Here is a 20,230-nt window from a genome sequence, read left to right as displayed (position 1 = left end):
AAAAGAAAGACATGGGGAAGGAAAATGCCAGACAGTGAAGGGAACCCGCACTCAGATCTATACTACAGACACCAGCAACTGACCATCAGCAAAGCCTTGACAGTTAGCCTTGACACGGGACAACTACCCTCCTACCCAGGCTTCCAAAGAAAATAAATCAAACTGATCCTGATTTGTGAAAAACAATTAATTTTTGCATCTATGTGAAAAGGAAGTCTTTCAATGCTTTTTAGAAAAATGATAGAGGTTTAAAAAGGAAAGTGTTCAGTTAATCTACATTTTGATAGATACATAGATGTCATAAAAGCAACTGCATGTACTTCAAACGTGGATGGGCTGCACGTCACAACCAAACATTTTAATTAATATGGAGGATGTTAGTTGTAACTTTTTGAAAAAAAAAAAAAGAGATGATGTGACACATCATTTAAATAACAAAAGCAATAAATCATTTAAAAATTGTAACGCAAGTAAAGAGTCACAGGTACTTTAAGGGAAAAATAAGAGTCCATTGACAATAATTTTCCATAGTACCTACAGAATAAAGAACTAAGTGTACAGGCTATTTTAAATGTAAATGTTTATACAATGATTAAACCGAATGGCAATCAGCCAGGCCTAACAGAAAATCAACTACACAACTTTTGAGTCAGGAATAAATCTAACATCAAGTCAAAAGCTAATTTGAGAAATGTGGGACATGGAAAAGATTCAGTTCAATATGTTGTGTTACATCTAATAGTACAGTGATGTTAATGATTCTGAAATATGAGATTATAAAATTCCTTATAAAACATAGGATAATTTATTTTATATTAAATTTTTTTTCATGTTTATAGAATTCTGTGCAAATTCTTTCCAAGGTGGTAAGCCATATCTCTATTATCTACTTAATTATCTGATTTGTTTTAAAATATTAATGATAAGTTGATGAATTATACTTGCATGTTTATGGGTACAAACTGAAGTTATGGTTCATGAACGTAATGTGAAATAATCAAACAAGATAATTAAGAGAATATCTACCACTTCAAATATTTATCATTTTTATGGTAAGGACCTTTGAAATTAATTTTTGGCAGTTTTGAGATATATATTAGTATTTACTATATTCATCACATTGTGTAATAAAATCTCAAAGGAAAAAAAAAACCTTATTCCTCCTGAGACTTTGAACACTTGACCACCTTCTCCCTTTTTGCCTTCCCTTCAGCCTCTGGCAACCACCATTCTTTCTACTTTCTGCTTCTAAGAGTTCAATTTATTTACCATAATGTTGTCCACTTCCATCCATGTTGTCAACTATGACAGAATTTCTTTCTTAGAGCTGAACGGTACTCTACTGTGTATACACATCTCACTTTCCCTATTCATTTATCCTAGGATGGACACTTAGATGGAATCTACAACTTGGCTATTGTGAAGTGTACTTCAGTGAGCACAGAAGTGCAGATATCTCTTCAACAAACTGATTTTAAATATTTCATGTTAATACCCAGAAGTGAGACAACTGGATCCAATTATTTTTAAATACCTTAACTGTTTTTTCTGATTCATTTATCTGTTATCATAAGCCTATAAGGCTATGGAGTTAAAGGAGTTCACACTCCATAAAGGATTGAAACCCATTTCCTCAGCTACACAGGTGAGAGAAAATGCAAAGACGGTGCTTGATCCCAAAGAAGAGTTAAAGGGTTGGCCTCCCCAGCAATTTCAAAAGATGAGGCACTGATATTCACCCTTGAAGGAAGCTTTAAAAACTTGATTCCAGAAATGAAATTGAAACATTGTTTTCCAATCAAAAGAAGCAATGAATGATCACCCCAGGACAGATTAGAAAAGCTACACACAGCGGCCATTTTCACATAGTTCACCTTTTTATTTTAAAAAATGTAGTAAATATAGGCAAAAATACAAATTAAAACAAGGAAAATGTCCAATTTCTCCAGAAAACATCTGAAGAAATTACTAAAGCTCTCTTATATTCTCTAGAGTTTTTTTACTAAGACCTTTAATGCTTGGCTTTTTAGTTTGTCTTTATTTTCAGTTAAGGATAGATTTCTTAATATCTTATTCAAATGCTTCCAGACACATAATATGGACACAGTCTCTAGGTCCTGTTGGATTAAGAAGTGGAATCTACACAGGGAACAAACTAAATATTAGCATGTTTGGAAATAACCCAGAGATCTAAGCCTCTAGGGATAGTAGAAGTATGGCATAACTCAGGAAAATCTCTGTATAATCATATTATAGTATAACATTATCTGATTCCACACTGATGAAAAATGTTTCTTACGTGAGGAATCCATGTTTAGCCAGGTGCAGTGATATACTTCTGTAATCCCAGCTACTGTGGAGGCCAAGGCTGGAGGATCACAAGTTTGAGGCCAGCCTGGCCAACATAGTGAAACTTTCTCAAAATAAATAAATAAAAATAAAAAGTGCTTGGGATATAGCTCAATAGTAGAGTGCCTGAGGACTTAGGCCCTAGTGCTAGTGCCAGGGAGGAAGCCGGAGAGAGGGAGAGGGAGGAAGAAGGATATGGAGAAGGAGAAGGAGAAGGAGAAGAAGAAGAAAAAGAAAGGAGAGGAGAGGAGAAGAGAGGAGAGGGGAGGGGAGAAATAAAGAGAAGAAGTGAGAGAGGAAAGAGAGAAAAAGAAAAAAGAGAATTGACTTTGACACTTATTCTTTCTTTAAAAAATAATCAGCCTTTAATAGACATCAAAAAAGATTTTCTATAACCTCCCTCAACATCCTCAATATTAAAGTGGGGATAGGACCATGTACCCCTCTGGATGTTAGGAGGTACCTGAGGCTGTGGATGTCAAGCATGGAATCCAGTGTCTAGCAAGGAGTAGTTCTCATACATGAATTATGATGAGAAACTTGTTGCTAAGCACCTATGCTATGAACATAAAATGTCTCATTCTAAAATTACATTTTTAAGGACATATTATGATTAAACTAGGTAATGATCACAACACTAAGATAAGTGTTATCCATAAAACAGGAAACACTGATTCTTACCAGCCAACCCTACTTATACCCCGAAGTCATATGAATCAAAAACCATAAAGGAAATTTGCTCACAGGTAACAGAAAAATAAACACTGGACCAAATGCACTATCAAGAAAGTAAAAGACAGCCTACACAATGGGAGAAAAATATTTTGCAAATCCCATATCCCAAAAGGAATTAATTCAATTTTAAAATGGATATAGGACATTATAACAGAGATCTGGTAGATGCCTATTATTCAGCAAAGGAAAAAGTAACAACTTTTGATAAGGACATGGAGAAACTGCAACCCCTGTTATCTACTGGTTAGAATGTAAAATGGTGCAGCTCCAGTGGAAGACAAGATGCAGATCCTCAAAAGAATAACAGAATTACCATATGGCCCAGCCATTCTACTTCTGAGTATTTACCCCCAAAGAACTAAAAGTAGGGACTCAAAGAGATATTTATAAACCCATAGCAACATTATTCATAATAGCTAAAAGATAGAAGTAACCCAAATTTACATAAACCAATGAATAGATAAACAAAATGGAATATATAGATATAATAGACAATCAGTTAGACTTAAAAAGGAAAGAAATTCCAACACATGGTACAATTTGGAGATGCTAAGGGAATAGGCCAATCATCACCAAAAGACAAATACTGCTGAATCCACACATGTAGGATTCCTGTAGTAGTCAAATTCAGAAATTCAGAGTACAATGGTGTTAGACAGTCTACAGAGAAGTGAGTTTTGGTAGTAGCTGATTCATGGGGATTCCATTTGGGAGGATGAAAACAATGGTCTGGAGTCAGGTGGTCATGGTAGTCACACAATGTGAATATATTTGATACCACCCAACTGTCCACTTAAGAATGGTGAAAAGGATAAATTTGAGTTGTACAGTTTACTATTACATATAGATATATCTGTAAAACAAATGATCTTTTCCATTCATTCATCAATGCACTAACTCCTTCTACCCACAATAAAACAATGACATTTATTTACCATAAATTCAAATATTTAAAGTATATTCATAAGCTTGAAAAAAGTAACAGAATTTTTTCAAATTGAGATTCAAATTTACTTACCTATTCTGGATTTCAGTACAATCATTTTTTAGCACAAGGAATGTGGCACCTACAATCAATCCCAGAATGGCTATGCCAAACATCTTACCAAAAAGAAAAATGAAAATAAAAAGGAAAGAATTTCAATTAAAGGTAAAATTTTTGTACATAATTTATTATTACAAGATTGTGGTTACATAATCAAATCTCTCTATTGAGGGCAACACTTTAAATGGCATGGACAAAATCCCTGGGAGAATATAAAGCACTGTACTTATTAGAATGCTTTCTAACTTAAATTGAAAATTAAGGTATTTGTTGTTTTGGGAGGACTGACAAGACAAGAGCAGATGATTGGACAAACTAAGATTGGGTCCAAAATGCTCTCCTGGTTTAGGGCCAATTGAGGTTCTGTACCCACAATGCCATACAGGGTAAAGTCAAGCATGTGCTAGGGGAAGTCATTTTTAGGCAAAAAATAAAGTCCAAGTGGCTAAAATTTTAGACTTAACTGAACTCTCAACTTTTGTGTCCATGAACATGCATAGTTTCATCCTTTAAGAGGGTTCACAGCTGGGAATGCAGCTCAGGAGTACAATGTTTGCCTAGCCTGCATAAGACAATGGATTTCATCCCCAGCACGACAAAATTAACAAGTAATAAAATTTAAAAACTATACACACAATTTCTAACATTTTGTATAAAAAAGGAAGAAGAGTGAGCAGGATCATTTCACTTTACCTCTGATAAGATTCCATTTGTATGAGAAAGTGTATTGTCACTGTCACCAAAGCACTCAGCCAGCTCTCTCTGGGGACACCCAAGTGCTTCCATTACCACCTCCTTCACCTCCTCCATCACTGCTTGTCCTTCAACCTCAGCCACTGAGACCTACAGTCAACATGTCCCACTAGAGTGGCCCATTCCCCCAGCCTCACCTACCTTCACCTACTCAATCAGTGTGAATGGCTCCCAAGGAGACTTGACAAACATCCCCTTTGTTTTTAGGATAAAAACTCTCAAAAGGATGCCTCACTTAGCAAAGGCTTAAGGGTAACTGTTATAATTTGGATATGTGCTGTTTTCTCAAAGGCTCATATATTACTCAATGTAGGAATAGTGACAGGTAAAATGATTCGTTTATAAGAGCTGGAACTTCATTGGTGGCTTGATCAAATTGATGGATTAATAATTTATAGGCAGGTAAGAGTGACTGGAGGAAGTAGGACACTAGAGGCATGCCCTTGGGATAATATCTTGTCCCTGGCTCCACCCCTGCCCCCCACTTCCCGACCACCAACAGCTGAGTAGCTTTCCTCACTACGATGCCCTCCTGCTACGACTGCTGCCTCATCTTGGGCCCAAAGTAATGGAATTGGCTGAAAATGTACTGAACCTCTGAAACTGTAAGCCCACAATATCTTTTCCTTCTCTAAGGTGTTCTTGTCAGGTATTTTGGCCACAGGGATGAAAAGTTACATTATCATATAATTTATTCAAGTAATTTCAATTATAATTATTCCTGGGGAAATTATAAAAATGTAAGTTTGAAGATAATAAAATATCCTACTATGTATCTTGAAAACTTCAAAGCTAAAAAGAATATCTCAAGAGCAGATACAAGGTATTATCAACAGAGAGTCAAAAAACATTTTCACAATTCCATGTTCAAAATTTAGAGAACGAAAAAAACATAGAAGGTTGTAAACATCAGGCCAAGTGTCAGTAAACTGAAGCGTCCGGGCCATAATAGGGCCAGCCACCTATTCTTGCTCTACTCAAAAGTTAGAATGGTGTTTATGTTTTTAAACTGTTACCAAAAAAAAAGGTAAAGAATAATATTTTTCTGATAATGAAATTTACTAGATATTCAGTGTTCATGAATATAGTTTTATCAGAACACAGCCATGTTTATTTGCTATGGCTGCTCTCACATTAAAATGATAAGGTGGACTATCTGAGACAAAGACCATGTTGGCCTGAAAAGTCTAAAATATATACCATCTGGATCTTGAACAAAAAGGTTTTGCCTATTCCTATGCTAAAACTCCAGTGTTTAAGAACCATAACAATAGTTGTCCTTCAGAGCTCAGGGAGCTACAAGCTTCTACCCTTATTATTCTCTGAATATTGCTAGAATTGCTTTTGTGGAACTGAGTTCACTGATGAGGTAAATAAGCTAACATGCAACCTGGAAGCTCTGTGCCTGCTGTTTGCACTTAGGACCAGGGCATAGTGGTGCATGCCTGTAATCCCAGTGACTCAGGAGGCAGAGGCAGGAGGATCACAAGTTTAAGGCCAGCCTCAGCAACTTAATGAGGCCCTAAGCAACTTAGTAAGACCCTTTCTCAAAATATTAAAAATAAAAAGGCCTGGGGATGTGGCTCGGCATCAACAGAAACAACAAAAAAAGCCTAGAACCAAAACAAAGCACAATTCACACAATTCAGGTACACTGCAAATAGCTATGCTTTGATCAGGCCTGCCCACAACTAACTACCATATATGCATATGTGTTTTGGATAAGACATTTATAAGCCAATTTATAGGCAAGTAATTCAAAGTAAAGCCCAAATCACAAAGAAGAATCAACTCACTATATTGCATCACTGTTTGAAAATGGTTAACTCAAGTTGATCGATCTAACACACCTAACATGATCCAAATGACATCAAATCTATTCTCAAAGAAGAAAACTTGACCCTTGACTGACAGGACACAAAAGTGTTCACATTTTGGCAGAAATGCCAAATCTCAAGGATCAAAATATTTGGGAAAATTTATAGTATAATTCAAAAGGCATGTAGATGCTCAAATATATTTGGAAGGTGACAATACTTATGCATGAAAATTACAGTACACAAGTAGCCATCAGTCTTTCATTAGAACAAACCACATAACATCTTTCAGCACTCAGCAGAGACTCAGTGACTAATAATAAAAATAGTAACCCCAAAACAATGAGTAAAATTGATTTCCTTATATTAATGATGGACCAATGTCTGGAAGAACTAGTGTTTTGTGCGACATAGGGATTAAGAATAACAACAACAAAAACAAAACCTTAAAGAATGGTAATTAACAACGACCCAGAGCCAACCAAAAGAAAAACGGAACAGTATCTCATGTTAATTTAGAGAAGTAATGAGATAGTAGATAGCCTTGTTAGGTCTGGTGGTGCACACCTGTAATCCCAGCAACTAGGGAAGTTGAGCCTGGAAGATCACAAGTTGAACGCCAGACTTGGTATCTTAGTGAGATTCTGTATTGAAATAAAAAGTTTTTTAAAAGGTCTGGAAAGGAAGCTCAGTGGTGGAGCACCCACAGGTCCAATCCTCAGTCGTGCAAAAACAAAAACAAACAAAACAACAAAAAAACAGCTTTCCATATGTAAAAACTAATGTTTTGCTTTTTCTATTGACTGTTTCTATATCCAAAGTGGAGTGCAGATGACAAATAAATGGAATGGTGGGTAGAAGATACACATAATCCTGATGGAGACTACATTAGAACCAAATTGTTCCCACATTACTATAAAAGAGCACAAAGATCTGGTAGGTTACCTGACGAATAGTGACCGAGGGGAAACCTAGATAGTTTCTGAATGCTCACCAGAGAATCCATCTGAACTGATGGCAGAAGAAGGTGACATGAGTGATCTCCTTAAAGCCTAAGCTCCTCTTCTGACCATCTGAGAGCTCCTGTAATCTAGCTTCTGTGTTTCTGTAGAAGAAGGAGTTGGCATAAAATTCAGCTAATGTGTCTACGACTGGCTTTTTTTGTCTTGGAAAACCGTTCAGCCCTGTTGGCTTTGGAATAAAAGGGATAAAGAAAAGAAGCATTACTAAAAGATAACAGCTGATTTAACCTGTTTTTCTGTGACTCATTTTTTGGATAACACCTTAACTCTAAAGCTTAAATATAGAAAAATCACAAGGATTGTCATTGCTTTACACATTAGTAAGCACAGCTAATTGACCTGACTTCTGCCATAATCTTATGGATATAGAAAAATGACATTGTCCTAACTATTGGGACTCTTGTTCCTAAAATAGACATCATACCACAGCCATAATTCTTAATATAAAATCTAGTCCTTGCTTTCTTTTATGTACAGATGCATAAAGTGCCAAGTTTCTTATTTTTAATGTAATAAAAACCACAAGCATATTTCTTTTTAATGCAAACTCACTTTATAACTCATAGTACCATATAAATATACATTAATAAGTTAAATTTAAAATACAGCACTCATGGACAGTGAAGCCTATCTGTTGATTGGTGTCAGAACACAACAACATGTAAATCTGAGACTCACATACCTTCACAGTCCTCTTCCTTTCTATTTAACACTATAGCAGAGGAGTCTCTATTAATGATGTCCAGAAAGAAGTATGCAGGATTGTTGTAGGGCTCACACTGGTAACCTATGAAAGAAAACCAAAGAAACCAACCTGATGGTCTCAGAAAGAAAAGTAGATCACCTCCAGAGGGTGATGGAGGTGAGGCTAAGAGAATCTAACAAATTCTCCCTCATCCTCTTGCTCTTTTTTACCCTGATTTGTCTCTTCAGAACATTTTATATTAGACCTTACTCATCATAAATCAAGAAACTCAAAGAACTATTAAAATGCTCTGGTGCTTACCAGGACTTATTCATAAATCTAAAGCTAGGTCCAAGGAAAAAAGTGTTAAGTGCCTGGGTGCACTGGGCTTAAGTTCACCTGGAAAATTCTTGTAATGGCAATACACATATTAGCAATTATTGCTTCTCTGCCATTTAAATAGAGGTTCAAATGATCAACTCTCAAGCTGCCATAATTCCACATAGATGACAAATCTCCAAAGCACCATTATCAAGAGAAGGTGACCAGCATAGCACATCTGGGCTCTTACCTCAACTTCTTGTGGCACAATCATCTGAACTTGGCCTGAGGTCTGACTCTTAAGTTCATCTACTCTGGATTCCACACAGTCATGAGTACTTGATCATTTTTAAATGACAGACATTAAATAAAAATTAAGAAAATAGCTAGTGAATATTTAAACTTCATTTGGGACCATAGAAAAACATCTATAATCATATCCAAATCTATAAGCCACTTTAAAAAATCACATAATTCAACCTGAAATACAAAGATCCAGGTATCTCAGAAATTTTGGTTCATCAAAGTCAGATTTAGAACCAGCCACTCTAATGACTAGCAGGTCACTCAAATTCACTCAGGGCCTAAATCTGCAATCTAATCTTACTAGAAATAAAATAGCATGTCCCTGAGCCTCATGAAGGCAGAATACAATCACATGTCAGAGGGACAGCTAAAAAAAAACCACAATCTGCTATATGGTCAAGAAGTAGATAATGTTGGGCCTTTCCATAATATTCAATTGATGGAATAACTGGCTGTCAGTCCAACCAGTTAAGCACAGAACTTTCAGGGAAAGAACATCATAATTTTGAAGCAGACCAAAGGCCTAGTAGAAACACACTCACACGCACACTCTAATATGAAAACAAAAACACCTACAGGACAAGCAAGTGCTGCACAATGAAGCAAAATTTAGCACCAAACTGAAGATGCTTTGCAGTGGTGGAACCTGAGGTCCATCTCTACAGAGATCAAGTAACACTCCTGTTGATACCTTTCTTTAGGTACCAGGGATTGAACTAAGGGGCACTGAGCCACTGAACCACATCCCCAGCCCTATTTTGTATTTTTTTTTGTACAGGGTCTCACTGAGGCTGAGGCTGGCAATGAACCCTTGATCCTCCTGCCTCAGCCTCCTGAGCTACTGGGATTACCGGTGCGGGCACACTAAGGCTTCTTAAAGAATGGTGCATCAACATTCTAGTGAATCCACTAGAATGTTCAGTGACAACGCAGATTCCTAGAAAGTTTTCCCATACACTGAAGTGAAATCTCTGAGAATGGGTACAGGGAGCTCATATTTTTAAAAAGCATCCATATTTAAGAATTAATAATGGACTAAATATTCAAACTATGGTTGTATACCCAATTCTCACTGATGGCTTAAGTCTTCTATATCTTTAGGATTGGTTTTCATTTTTCTGCTCTGATAATATAATTAATATTCCTAAATTCTTACTATGTTTATATTTATATGAAATGCTTTAGAGATAATCTTATTTCAATTTTTACTTTTAATTTTTTTTTTTATAAATAAGGCTTAAAAATCAAGCAACTGTCCAAGAGATCACAGTTACTAAGGCTTGTATTTGATCTCTGGTTCAATCCAATGGGAGAAATAGTTCTTAACTACTTTTTCATGAGAGTTATTACTAATGGGAAGAGAAAACAAAGGCCAAAATCATGTTCAAATTTTTTAGTAAAATATTTCATGAGAAAAATCCCTTTAATTAATTTAATTGCATTTAAAAACTACCTAGTATACACTAGCAGAGTGTGTTCTGCCTCAAAGAGAATCAGGACATAAGACCAATAATCTGAATATAATGTGGAACAGAATTTACTAACTTTCCTTAGTTAATTTAAGTGATTTAAGTAGATATCAAAAGGTCCAACAGCAGTGGTGAGCTAAGAAGAGAAAAGCACTCGTGTGAGAACAAGGTGAACTAAGTATGAAATAAAAAGATCTCATTGGGAAAGTACAGTAAGAAGCTCAGTGTTCAGGACTAAGCTTTGTGTGTGTGTGTATGTGTGTGTGTGTGTGTGTGTGTGTGTGTGTGTGAATGTGAGGGTGTTGGATGAAGAAGTTAAAAAGGAAGTACAGAAAGAACAGAACAGGCAGAGGCTGATCCCTCACTCAGAAATTAGAACTTTGCTCCTAGGCAAGAGGGAGCTGGTAAAGGACTCAGAGCAGGAAGTGGGATTACCCGAGAGCCCTGACACCCAATGTGTGGTCTGAGGACCAGCAGCATCAGTATGGGTACCTCCTCTTAGAATCTCCTGTAACTGGGGCTTTATCGCATTTCTAGAGAAACAGAACCTGCATATTTAAGCAGCCTGAGTACAGAGTGGTGCTTGAGAAGGACTAGGTAGAGCTCTTCGCAGGAGCAAGTTAGCTGTGAACTACACAGGGCAAAACAAGAAAACAGTCAAACGGCTGGGGTGTGGCTCAGTGGTCAAGTGCTTGCCCAGTGTTTCCAAGGCCCCGAGTTCTGTCTCAGCCCCTCATAAAAGAAAATAGTTACAGTATTGGGTATAAATTCATCATTCTCTAACAAATACTACTAACAGAATTATAGATAATAAAAATATCATGGGTATGTTCCATAAAGGGAACTGAACTGCATACCATGACTTGGCATCTCCACTTGCGTGTGCAACTGAAATCTTAAAAAGTTTAAACCATACACATATTCCCACTCTTCTGTTTCTCCTCTTCTAGCATAGAAACTTGTTTACAGGGGCATGGGCCACAGATGAAGAGGAAGGTATTGATAGAGAGGAGAAGCCATGAAAGTGGTGTGTCTGGAAGCTTAAAAAGTGGGCCAAAAGGGGACTGCAGAGGCCACTTCAGGTCTTGGAATGAAGGGCTCTAAATGCTAGAAGGAAATAAGTAGTTGACAGATCCACCAGAGGTTTAAGAATAAATATTTGTTTCCAATTTAACAAGGTAATAGTTGTCCTTAATATACTCTAGAAATACTGTTGTCAAGCTTCTATAAATGGTCACTTCTCTGTTTTTTCCTCTCCCAACAGATTAAAAGACATTTAGTACAAATACTTCAGATTCCTATAGTATTTGGGACCCTGAGACAGGTGAACAAATATTTCATTACTGGTCAGACTCCCCTATTTTGAGTTTGATTTATCTTAGCAGAGCCCTGGACCCAGAGGGTACTGGTGTTTAGATTGAAGGAGTTGGCCAACTGCTACCTTGGATATGACTATCAGCTTTTATCCTAATGACTGGATGAGTCATGATATTCTTAGGACCAGTGGATATAACTCTTAATGATAATAAATAATCTGCTTATAGGACTTTTTTTTTCTTTTAGAAAACAAATCCTTTAAGTTTTATTTGATTTGATACATTTCAGTAATTATTATAAATAGCTCTTATACTGTGAAAAATTGACTAGTGTGATAAAATACACAAGATGTATTTTTTTTCCTCTTTGATGAAAATCATGTCTATAGTCAGTATGACAATTATAATACTTAATAGTATTGGATGTATGGCATAGCAGTGATGACAATTAGTACTCAGGGCTGTCTGTTAATAATTAGACCTTGAAGAAGGGACAAGGTTGGTATCATTAGCAGGGCAACGCCTTGCCCCTTCTGTCAACCAATCTATCTGATAATTGTCTCTAGCCTTCAAATTGACTACAGACCATCTCTCGAGTGGAGAACTTTGGGGGTGTGAAACAAGTCTAAGGGCTTTTAATCCAGGGGGAAAAGGCACTGGTATTATTCATCGCATGACCTGAGGTTGGAGAGCCTGTAACCCAGACTAGAAGGTAATTTCTTGATGGATGGAGGTTCCCTTGAAGCACTGCCAACATAAATCTACCTCAGTTAAGTAGTCAGAGTAACTTTTCAAGATTTCAGATGTGAGATACTTGTATTTCAGTCAATGTATTCCAAAGCTTGATGTTTTTGTTTCCCTTTAATTCTAAAGTAAACAATTATCATGAAAAGAAAATGAGGCAGAAATGTTTACAAAGTGGGTGGAGGACAAAGTAAACAGCAGAGCAATTGGAGGTCTGGTTGCATTAGAAAATTAAATTACTTGTTTGAGTAAATAAAGGAATATATTGAGAAAATGGGAGTCACTCTCTCCTGTCTGATATCATTGATAAATATGAAGATGGCAAAGACTCAAAATGACAAGGAGATTTCAGACTGGAATTCAACTATTATTGTGAAATTTTTAATAAGTACACACTAACAGAAACAGCAACAGTGACAGATGTAGTTTTACAGGGTACTTTCTATTCAAATATAGATGTGTATGTGTGTATACACATATAGGCACATGCACATAAAATATTTATATTCCACATATTTCTAAGTAAAATATAGAAGCACTTTTTCTACATAGTATACAAATATAAACATACATACCCATACATGTGTTTTCCGATGTTTGCCTACAAGGGTCTGTTGGCAATGCCAGTAGCAGTAACAGTAAAGAAACAGACGTTGGTTTCTAAAAATAGACCTTGGTTTTCGAATACACAAAAAGAGAGCAGAACTGGCAGACACAAGAAAAGTACAAGACAAGATAGAAACATTACAATGACCACAAAGAATAGAAATGCTTAGCTGGGCATGGTGGTCCATGACTATAACCCCAGCAACTCAGGAAGCTGAGGCAGAAGGATTTTAAGTTCAAGGATGGCCTCAGCAATTTAGTGAGATCCTAAGCATTTTAGCAAGACTGTCTCAACACAAAAAAATAAAAAGAAAAAGAACTGGGGATGTGGCTCAGTAATAAAATACCTCTAGGTTCAATCCCCATTAAAAGAAGAAGGAAGAAGAGGAAGAAGGGGAGAAGAAAAAGAGGAAGAGAAAAAAAAAGAAAAAGAAGAAGGAGGAAGAGGAGAAGGGGGAGGAGGAGGAAGAGGAGAATGAGAAGGTAGAGGTGGTGGGGGGTGGAAAGAAGAAGAGAATAGAAATGCTTGAAGAATGATTAGGGAGACATTATAAAAACACATAAGCCACATTGAAGAGACTTCCACTGCTCAAATTTGGGTTAATTTCAACATTAAAAAAGTGTAAAACATTAGGTTTTACCCATTTCAAAAAAAAAGGGGGGGGGAAGGAGAGAAACCTCTTCCTTCTGTAGAATGTCAACGACGGCATGTTTGGCTGCTACCATAAGAACAAGAGTCGTGGTGCATGGGGAGACGTTGGAGAAACTGGATATTGGCATGAAACACTGTTCAATTCCATTGTTCTCTTTCTTGATAAAGTAAAAGCATCGCTTTAACTTCTTCCATTTGTTCAGGCCCCAAATCTTAGGAGTTATTGTCTCAATCCTCACACTCCATGTCCAGTTTCTGAGCGGACCCTGTTGGTTCCATTTTCAGAACAGATCCAGAAACCAGGCTCTTCCCATTGTCAGCTTCCTAGTGAAAGCTGTCCTACTTTAGCAGCTCCTTCCTAGTGTCCTCACACTTACCCTTGCCCAAGTATTCTCCAAATGCCAAATGTTCTCCACAGCAGTCACTGCTCTTCTCTGAAACTCTCACAAAGCTTGCCATCTCCTCTAAGGACAGGAAAAGCCACACTTCTTACAATGGCCCAGGAGACCTATGCAACCTGCCACCAGCCCAACTCCAACTCTCATGGATTCTAACTGGGATGAGTTGAGCTGTGGTCTCCCCAAAATTCATATGTTGACATCCTAACCCTCCAGTACCTCAGAATGTGGCTACATCTGGAGACACAGTCATCAAAGAGGTCACTAACCTTAAATAAGGTCATTAAGGGGAATCCTCATCTGACTGGGACAATTTTAGAGATAAGTTCATAGACACAGAGGGAGAAGATGGCCATCTGCAAACCAATGAGAAAGGCCTCTGAGCAGACAACCCTGTGGACAGCTTGATCTCAACTGCCAGCCCCCAGAACTGAAAAAAGAAATTTCTCTTGCTAAATCCCCAGCATGTGGTATTATTATGGCAGTACTGCAGCCAGCCTCCACCCACACTGGTCACAGGTTCTGTCCCTCTAAACTCTGGTGCTCCACATGCGTTAGACATGCTCTGCCTCAGGGCCACAAGCTGCTCCTTCCAGCTACAACTCTCCACTGCAGCTGCTACAGGTCTCACTCACTAACTCCCAGCTCATGCGTCACATGCTGTGGTCTTCCCAGCTCTTTAAAAAAGATCCCCACTCCACCACTGCCGTCCCTCCCTCTTCTATTGCTTTTTTATTCTTGATAACACTACTTTGTTCATTGGCTGTTTCCCTCTAATCAGGAAGGAAGAAATTCTGCTGTTCATTTCCAAATACTCAGTAGGAATATCTGGCATACAGAAATGACCAAATATAAAATAAATGAAAGAACAATAGTCTCATAGCATTTACCTTTTCAGGAGCAAAAGGATAGCAACTGCTGTGCTCGAGTCTAAACCAGCTGTGGGCTCATCCAGGAACAAGATGGGAGGATCCGTGATCAGCTCCATTGCTATGCTGGTCCTTTTTCTTTCTCCTCTAGATACAAACTGGGTTCCAGCCTAAAACACAGTTATTGTTATTATCTACAGAAACAACCACAGTCACTGCCATTTGGTAGATTAACCTGTGCCAGTCCTATTAAAGACACTTTATATTGTTGTCCTCAGTATTCTGAGCAGCAAATAAATAGACATCTGAGAGAAGAGAGGGTTTCTCTTGTACCAGATGAATAAAATGAGGCTCAGGGCATAGCTTCTGGATGGCTGGACCAGATATGAAGGCTGTGCTTTTAACAGCTAAGTCCCCAGCATATGGTAAGAAACATACATATTTTTCTTATCAAGTCAAATATTTAAGTTTAGCCAAAGTAAACTGGAACACTAAACGAAATGTCCCTGATAGTGGAATCATACAATAAAACAAGAAATAAAGAGAGGAGGGGAACAAGGAAAGTCTCTCTAGTAATTATTAGTCTTCTATCAATGTCCCAAACACTGTGGACTTTTGGAGACCTCCAAAAGTCTCCAAGTGGATTTACAAAGAATAGACTCACAATCAAAAAAGTGTGCTTTCTACCAAAGCACATCAGCACATCAATCACTGCAAGTCTTTCTAAATTGACAGTATGTCCACCCCAACTCATTGCACAATTCCTCACATTTATTCTTTTGAGACAAATCTAGAAGGTGGTATATTCTAGAGGGCCACTGACTCAGTGTCTTCAACCAGTCTATATAATTTTGTGTGATGAGGGAAGTAGGAAGGTTTTGGGGAGACAGGAAGTAGAAAACAATTCTGAAATTCAGAGTCTCCAAAAGGATAATAATCAAATGCTATCCAAGGCCCATGACTTGGTCCTGTTAATGGTACTACAAAAGATATTTGGAGACAATGTGAATGTATATGGGCTTGACATAGGTGATGATATGAACATACAGTCCATTTTGTTAGTTGGTAATGGTATCGTGGTAAAGTAAGGAAATGTCATTTTATAGATATAAAATAAGTATTCAGGGAAGAAACATCGTATGATTCTCTTTAAAATACTCAGCGTGAAATTGTTGAAGTAATTATGGCAGGTGGTATTTACAACTGATAAAGCAAGGTGAATAGTGTGAATAAGTATAGTACCATATGATCTGACAATCATATCATTATCACGTTGACTATTTTCTCTACATTTCTGTTATTTTAAAAATTCATTACATAATAAAATTATTTCAAATAAATTATAACAAATCAATAACTGCCTTAACATATTTTCCCTGAAAAACCCAAATAAGTAACTTTGAGCAGTGCCCGCTTAAAGTTAAAGAACATAGCAAAAGACTACCTTACTGGGAAGGCAAAATCAAATAAATAAAGAGCCAAAGGAAAGAAAACTCAATGACTCATAAAACAAAAATAAGTGCTAAATGGTGGCATCCCAGGATTCTTCTTCCAAACAAAGTACACTTCACATAAAATACTATCAACAGGTACCAGGGGAAGCAGCAGAGAGTACAACCCCTTAATTCTTCATTGCCTCTAAGGAAAGGTGATAACAGGGGATGTCAAAGAAAAAAAAGGCTATAGAAAAATAACTTGATCACTACACAAATTATAACTAAATCCTAATGTGACCAAATATAATTTTCAAAGCCAAATTACCCCAAAAATGAACTCCACAGAACTAGAATCCTTGGATTCCTATCACTTATCAATTCCAGAAATATACCATAAAAAAAAGCATAAGAACAAAGTCACCCCAGAGGAAGAGGGAGAAGAACTACTAAATGGATAATTAAAAAAAGGAAAAAGAAAAGTTAGAGGAAAGACGTCAAAGAGCCCTGACTTAACAACAAGGGTGAGAAGACCACATGGAAAAGGCCGTGTGAAGAGCATGGCGCATTCCTGGGATTCAACCATCATTAAGATTGCTTCTCCAGCTTCATTTCCACCTTCATATTATGTAACTTGACTTCTCTCATCATTACAGAAAGCAGCCACTTTTGACCTCACAGACCTTAGGAAACTTCTGCTTAAGGTCACATTGTCCACATAGGGAGGTCCTCTTTGCTGGCTGATTCTATCAGGCTTTGTCACTTTACCTTAAAATCGGTCACTTTACTCAGACCTAAATCTTGAATGAGTTTGTTGATCCTCTCGTTTTTTTCGTGATTTGTCATAGTTGTTGGAAGCCGAAGAGCCGCTGCGAACTGTAAATTTTCTCTCACTGTCAGGGTGCCCATCCCAACACCATCCTGAAGGCAAACAGTATTTTAATGAGACATACTGAGTCTTTTCTAAGACTATCCCTCCAGCAAAAGTAACTTAGTCCATGAAAATAACAAAGCCAAGGTAAAGTTACAGCTGATGGTAAACTTTCAGCTCCACAAATTACAGAGCTTCCACCTACAGACAACTGCAGAGCCTAAAGGAGGCATTTCATCCCTATCTGCACACCCAGATGGAGCAAGAGTAGGTATGCTCACTCTATCCAGACACCTCCAGATTGTTTAGTATGAGGATTTAACAAATGCATCTTCTGGCCCCCCAGAAGTAGAAAGGTGCAGGAAAGGCTAAAAAGGAGAAGAGTAGATAATTTTGGAAATAATACCACAGCTAGAATCAACACCATCACCCTACAGGGGTCATATTCCAGGTACTCTCAGTCTTTTCATTTAATTCCACCCTCAATCTTATGGGAGATTATGAAAAGCTGGTGTAAAGAAAGGTGGTTCCTGGATCATGTCCTATATTCAACTGGAAGCATGGTAAACTACAAGCCAAGACTCTTGCCCATACAGAAATAGGGGGAATCTGAATTTTCCACTTACTTGTGCCACATAACCTGAATGACATGGGAAACTGGCTGGTCGAGGGGCTCCATTTATCAAAACTTCTCCAGAAAATCCATGTGGATCCTTCCTTTCGGCTAAGACATCCAACAACCTATAAAAGGACATTTTATGGGTCTTATTCTCCCTGTACACATGCCATACCTCTCAGCTATTCTGAATTAAAATTTTCTGCAAGTTGGACAATGAACTAGTCACAAAGTCTATGGTTCAACTAAAATTTTGCATATACATATATGTGCACAAACACACACACACACATATATATATATATATAACACATATGAATATATTTAAATTTTCACCTTACCTTTCATTATAAGTTGCAAGAAAACCCGAAAATATAAAATCAAGGCAAATTGGCTTATCCAGCACATATCTTCCAAATGACCCTTGTGACTGACAGATCTTGGAGAATCCAACCCAGGCAATACACTTTCTCTAAGACTTATGTCTTCAATTATACCTTCAGCTCCATCTCCCTGCTTTCATATCATCCCCTTTCTTTTCTTCCTCATTAGCTCATAATATGACCAACAATGAAATATCAATTACATTATCATACTGTGTTTATAAAGTTGACCCAATAATACTTCCTGTTACTTGGAATAAAGCCACAAGGTAGCCTGACCACATATAATCCCCAGCACTTAGACTGGACATGCACAGCAAAGTCTCAATCAACATCTGCTCCATAAACTGATTTTTAAAGCACAATGAAATAGTGCAGAAAAGACTTGCTTATACTTTATTACACTCACGAGGATTTGCCTCCATCTCTGGGTCCCATGATGGCATTGAGGCCAGGTTTCATGATCCCACTGGAAACACAAAAACATATATCAATATATTGCTACACTTTAAACAAAGTTCAGATGAGGTCTGCATCGAATACACTCAAGGAAGGTGGATGAAATTGCAGACAGAAAACAAGAACTAAGTCAAAGTGGAAAAAATAATTATCGATTAATAAAAGTCTAGTAGACAAAAGGTGTCAATCACTAGTCAAGAGTTATAAGAAAGCTGACTAAGGCACCTCTCATCTCCTTTCATTTGTTTTCTAAACCACTTATTCCTTTTGGAAAGTGGCACATCTGATGATCAAAGTTTCTTCAAATTAGCCTGAGGATACAGCTCAACACAAGACCCAATGCTTAGCACACAGGAGCCCTGGGTTGCATCCCCAGCAACAATAACAACAAAAGTTTTTTGAAATAACTAATAGATTCTCTTGAAGCCTCAGAGTTCCACTTACTCCTCTTTTTTTTTTTTAATGAAGACATGATTTTCATTCTTTTTTAAATAAATGTATTTTGTTTATTTTTTTTTGTGGTTCTTAGGATCAAACCCAGTACCTCACATGTACAAGGCAAGCACTCTACCACTGAGCCACAACCCCAGCCCCCCACTTACTCCTCTTAACACTCTGTAAAGTACGTAACAGCTTCTGAGAAAAGTTTGAACACCAATATTCTTCAATAGCCTCAACTGCAATGTAGTCAAGGCCTACACAATAAATTAATGACTAATTCATAGAATATCAACAGCAGTGGTCTCATTACTAAAATCTAACCAGACCAAAAAACAATGTATCTTAGATAGAAACCCAAAGGCTAGCATGAAGCAATCCAGAAGATAAGAAAGCATGACAAGCAATTAAAACTCGAGAAAAACGTTTTACTGGGGCTGGGGTGGTGGCTCAATGATAGAGCACTTGCCTAGCATGTGTGAGGCACTGGGTTTGATTCTCAGCACCATATATAAATAAATAAAATAAAGGTCCATTGACAACAAAAAATATTTTTAAAAATGTTTTATGGATTAGAAAAGGTCTAAAACTTGTGCACAGCATGAACAACTGGAAAATGCTCAATTTAGAATTTGGAGCCATTGCTCCAGTAGGGGATATCTTTAAACATGTCCAGTCCCAGAACAGTATGTTTTAAACAAAACGGATGAGTCGGGATAGTATATATTCAGATACAGCAGGAAGGGGGGAAAATACAGCAGAGCCACCATGGGTTACACAGGTATGATAAAACAGAGCCTGGCTTAGCCCACTGAGAATATGTAAGTAGGTCAAGATGTATTCCACAGAGAAAAATAGTAACAGTGAGAGTTCCAAGTTGACAGCTGCATTCTCAGGTAATGATTCCCACAGAGGTCAATGCTATGATTTCTCAACTGTCATC

The 20,230-nt window shown here is 37.4% G+C and overlaps 1 protein-coding gene across 2 annotated transcripts in view; it reads right to left on the bottom strand.

Annotated features, from left to right (window-relative positions):
• The window catches only part of LOC308654354 (broad substrate specificity ATP-binding cassette transporter ABCG2-like), a 30,669-nt gene extending 10,673 nt beyond the window's left edge, over positions 1 to 19,996 (bottom strand). Inside the window, exons 1-4 of one of the 2 annotated variants that reach the window (XM_081303617.1) lie at positions 18,800 to 19,996; positions 18,018 to 18,132; positions 17,289 to 17,441; positions 15,109 to 15,257 (exon numbers count right to left, since the gene is read on the bottom strand). In XM_081303617.1, coding sequence (XP_081159743.1) covers positions 15,109 to 15,257; positions 17,289 to 17,441; positions 18,018 to 18,132; positions 18,800 to 18,852 — 470 coding nt within the window. In that variant the 5' untranslated portion in view covers positions 18,853 to 19,996. The remainder of the gene's footprint in view (positions 1 to 15,108; positions 15,258 to 17,288; positions 17,442 to 18,017; positions 18,133 to 18,799) is intronic. The other variant, XM_081303618.1, reaches the window with a different exon arrangement.
• Between the last annotated feature and the right edge of the window lie 234 nt (positions 19,997 to 20,230).

Source organism: Spermophilus citellus (genome assembly GCF_964194105.1).
Source record: "Spermophilus citellus genome assembly, chromosome: 8".
NCBI lineage: Eukaryota > Metazoa > Chordata > Mammalia > Rodentia > Sciuridae > Spermophilus > Spermophilus citellus.
The sequence above is the reverse complement of the archived record's forward strand: the minus strand, read 5'-3'. Positions and strand labels throughout refer to the sequence as shown.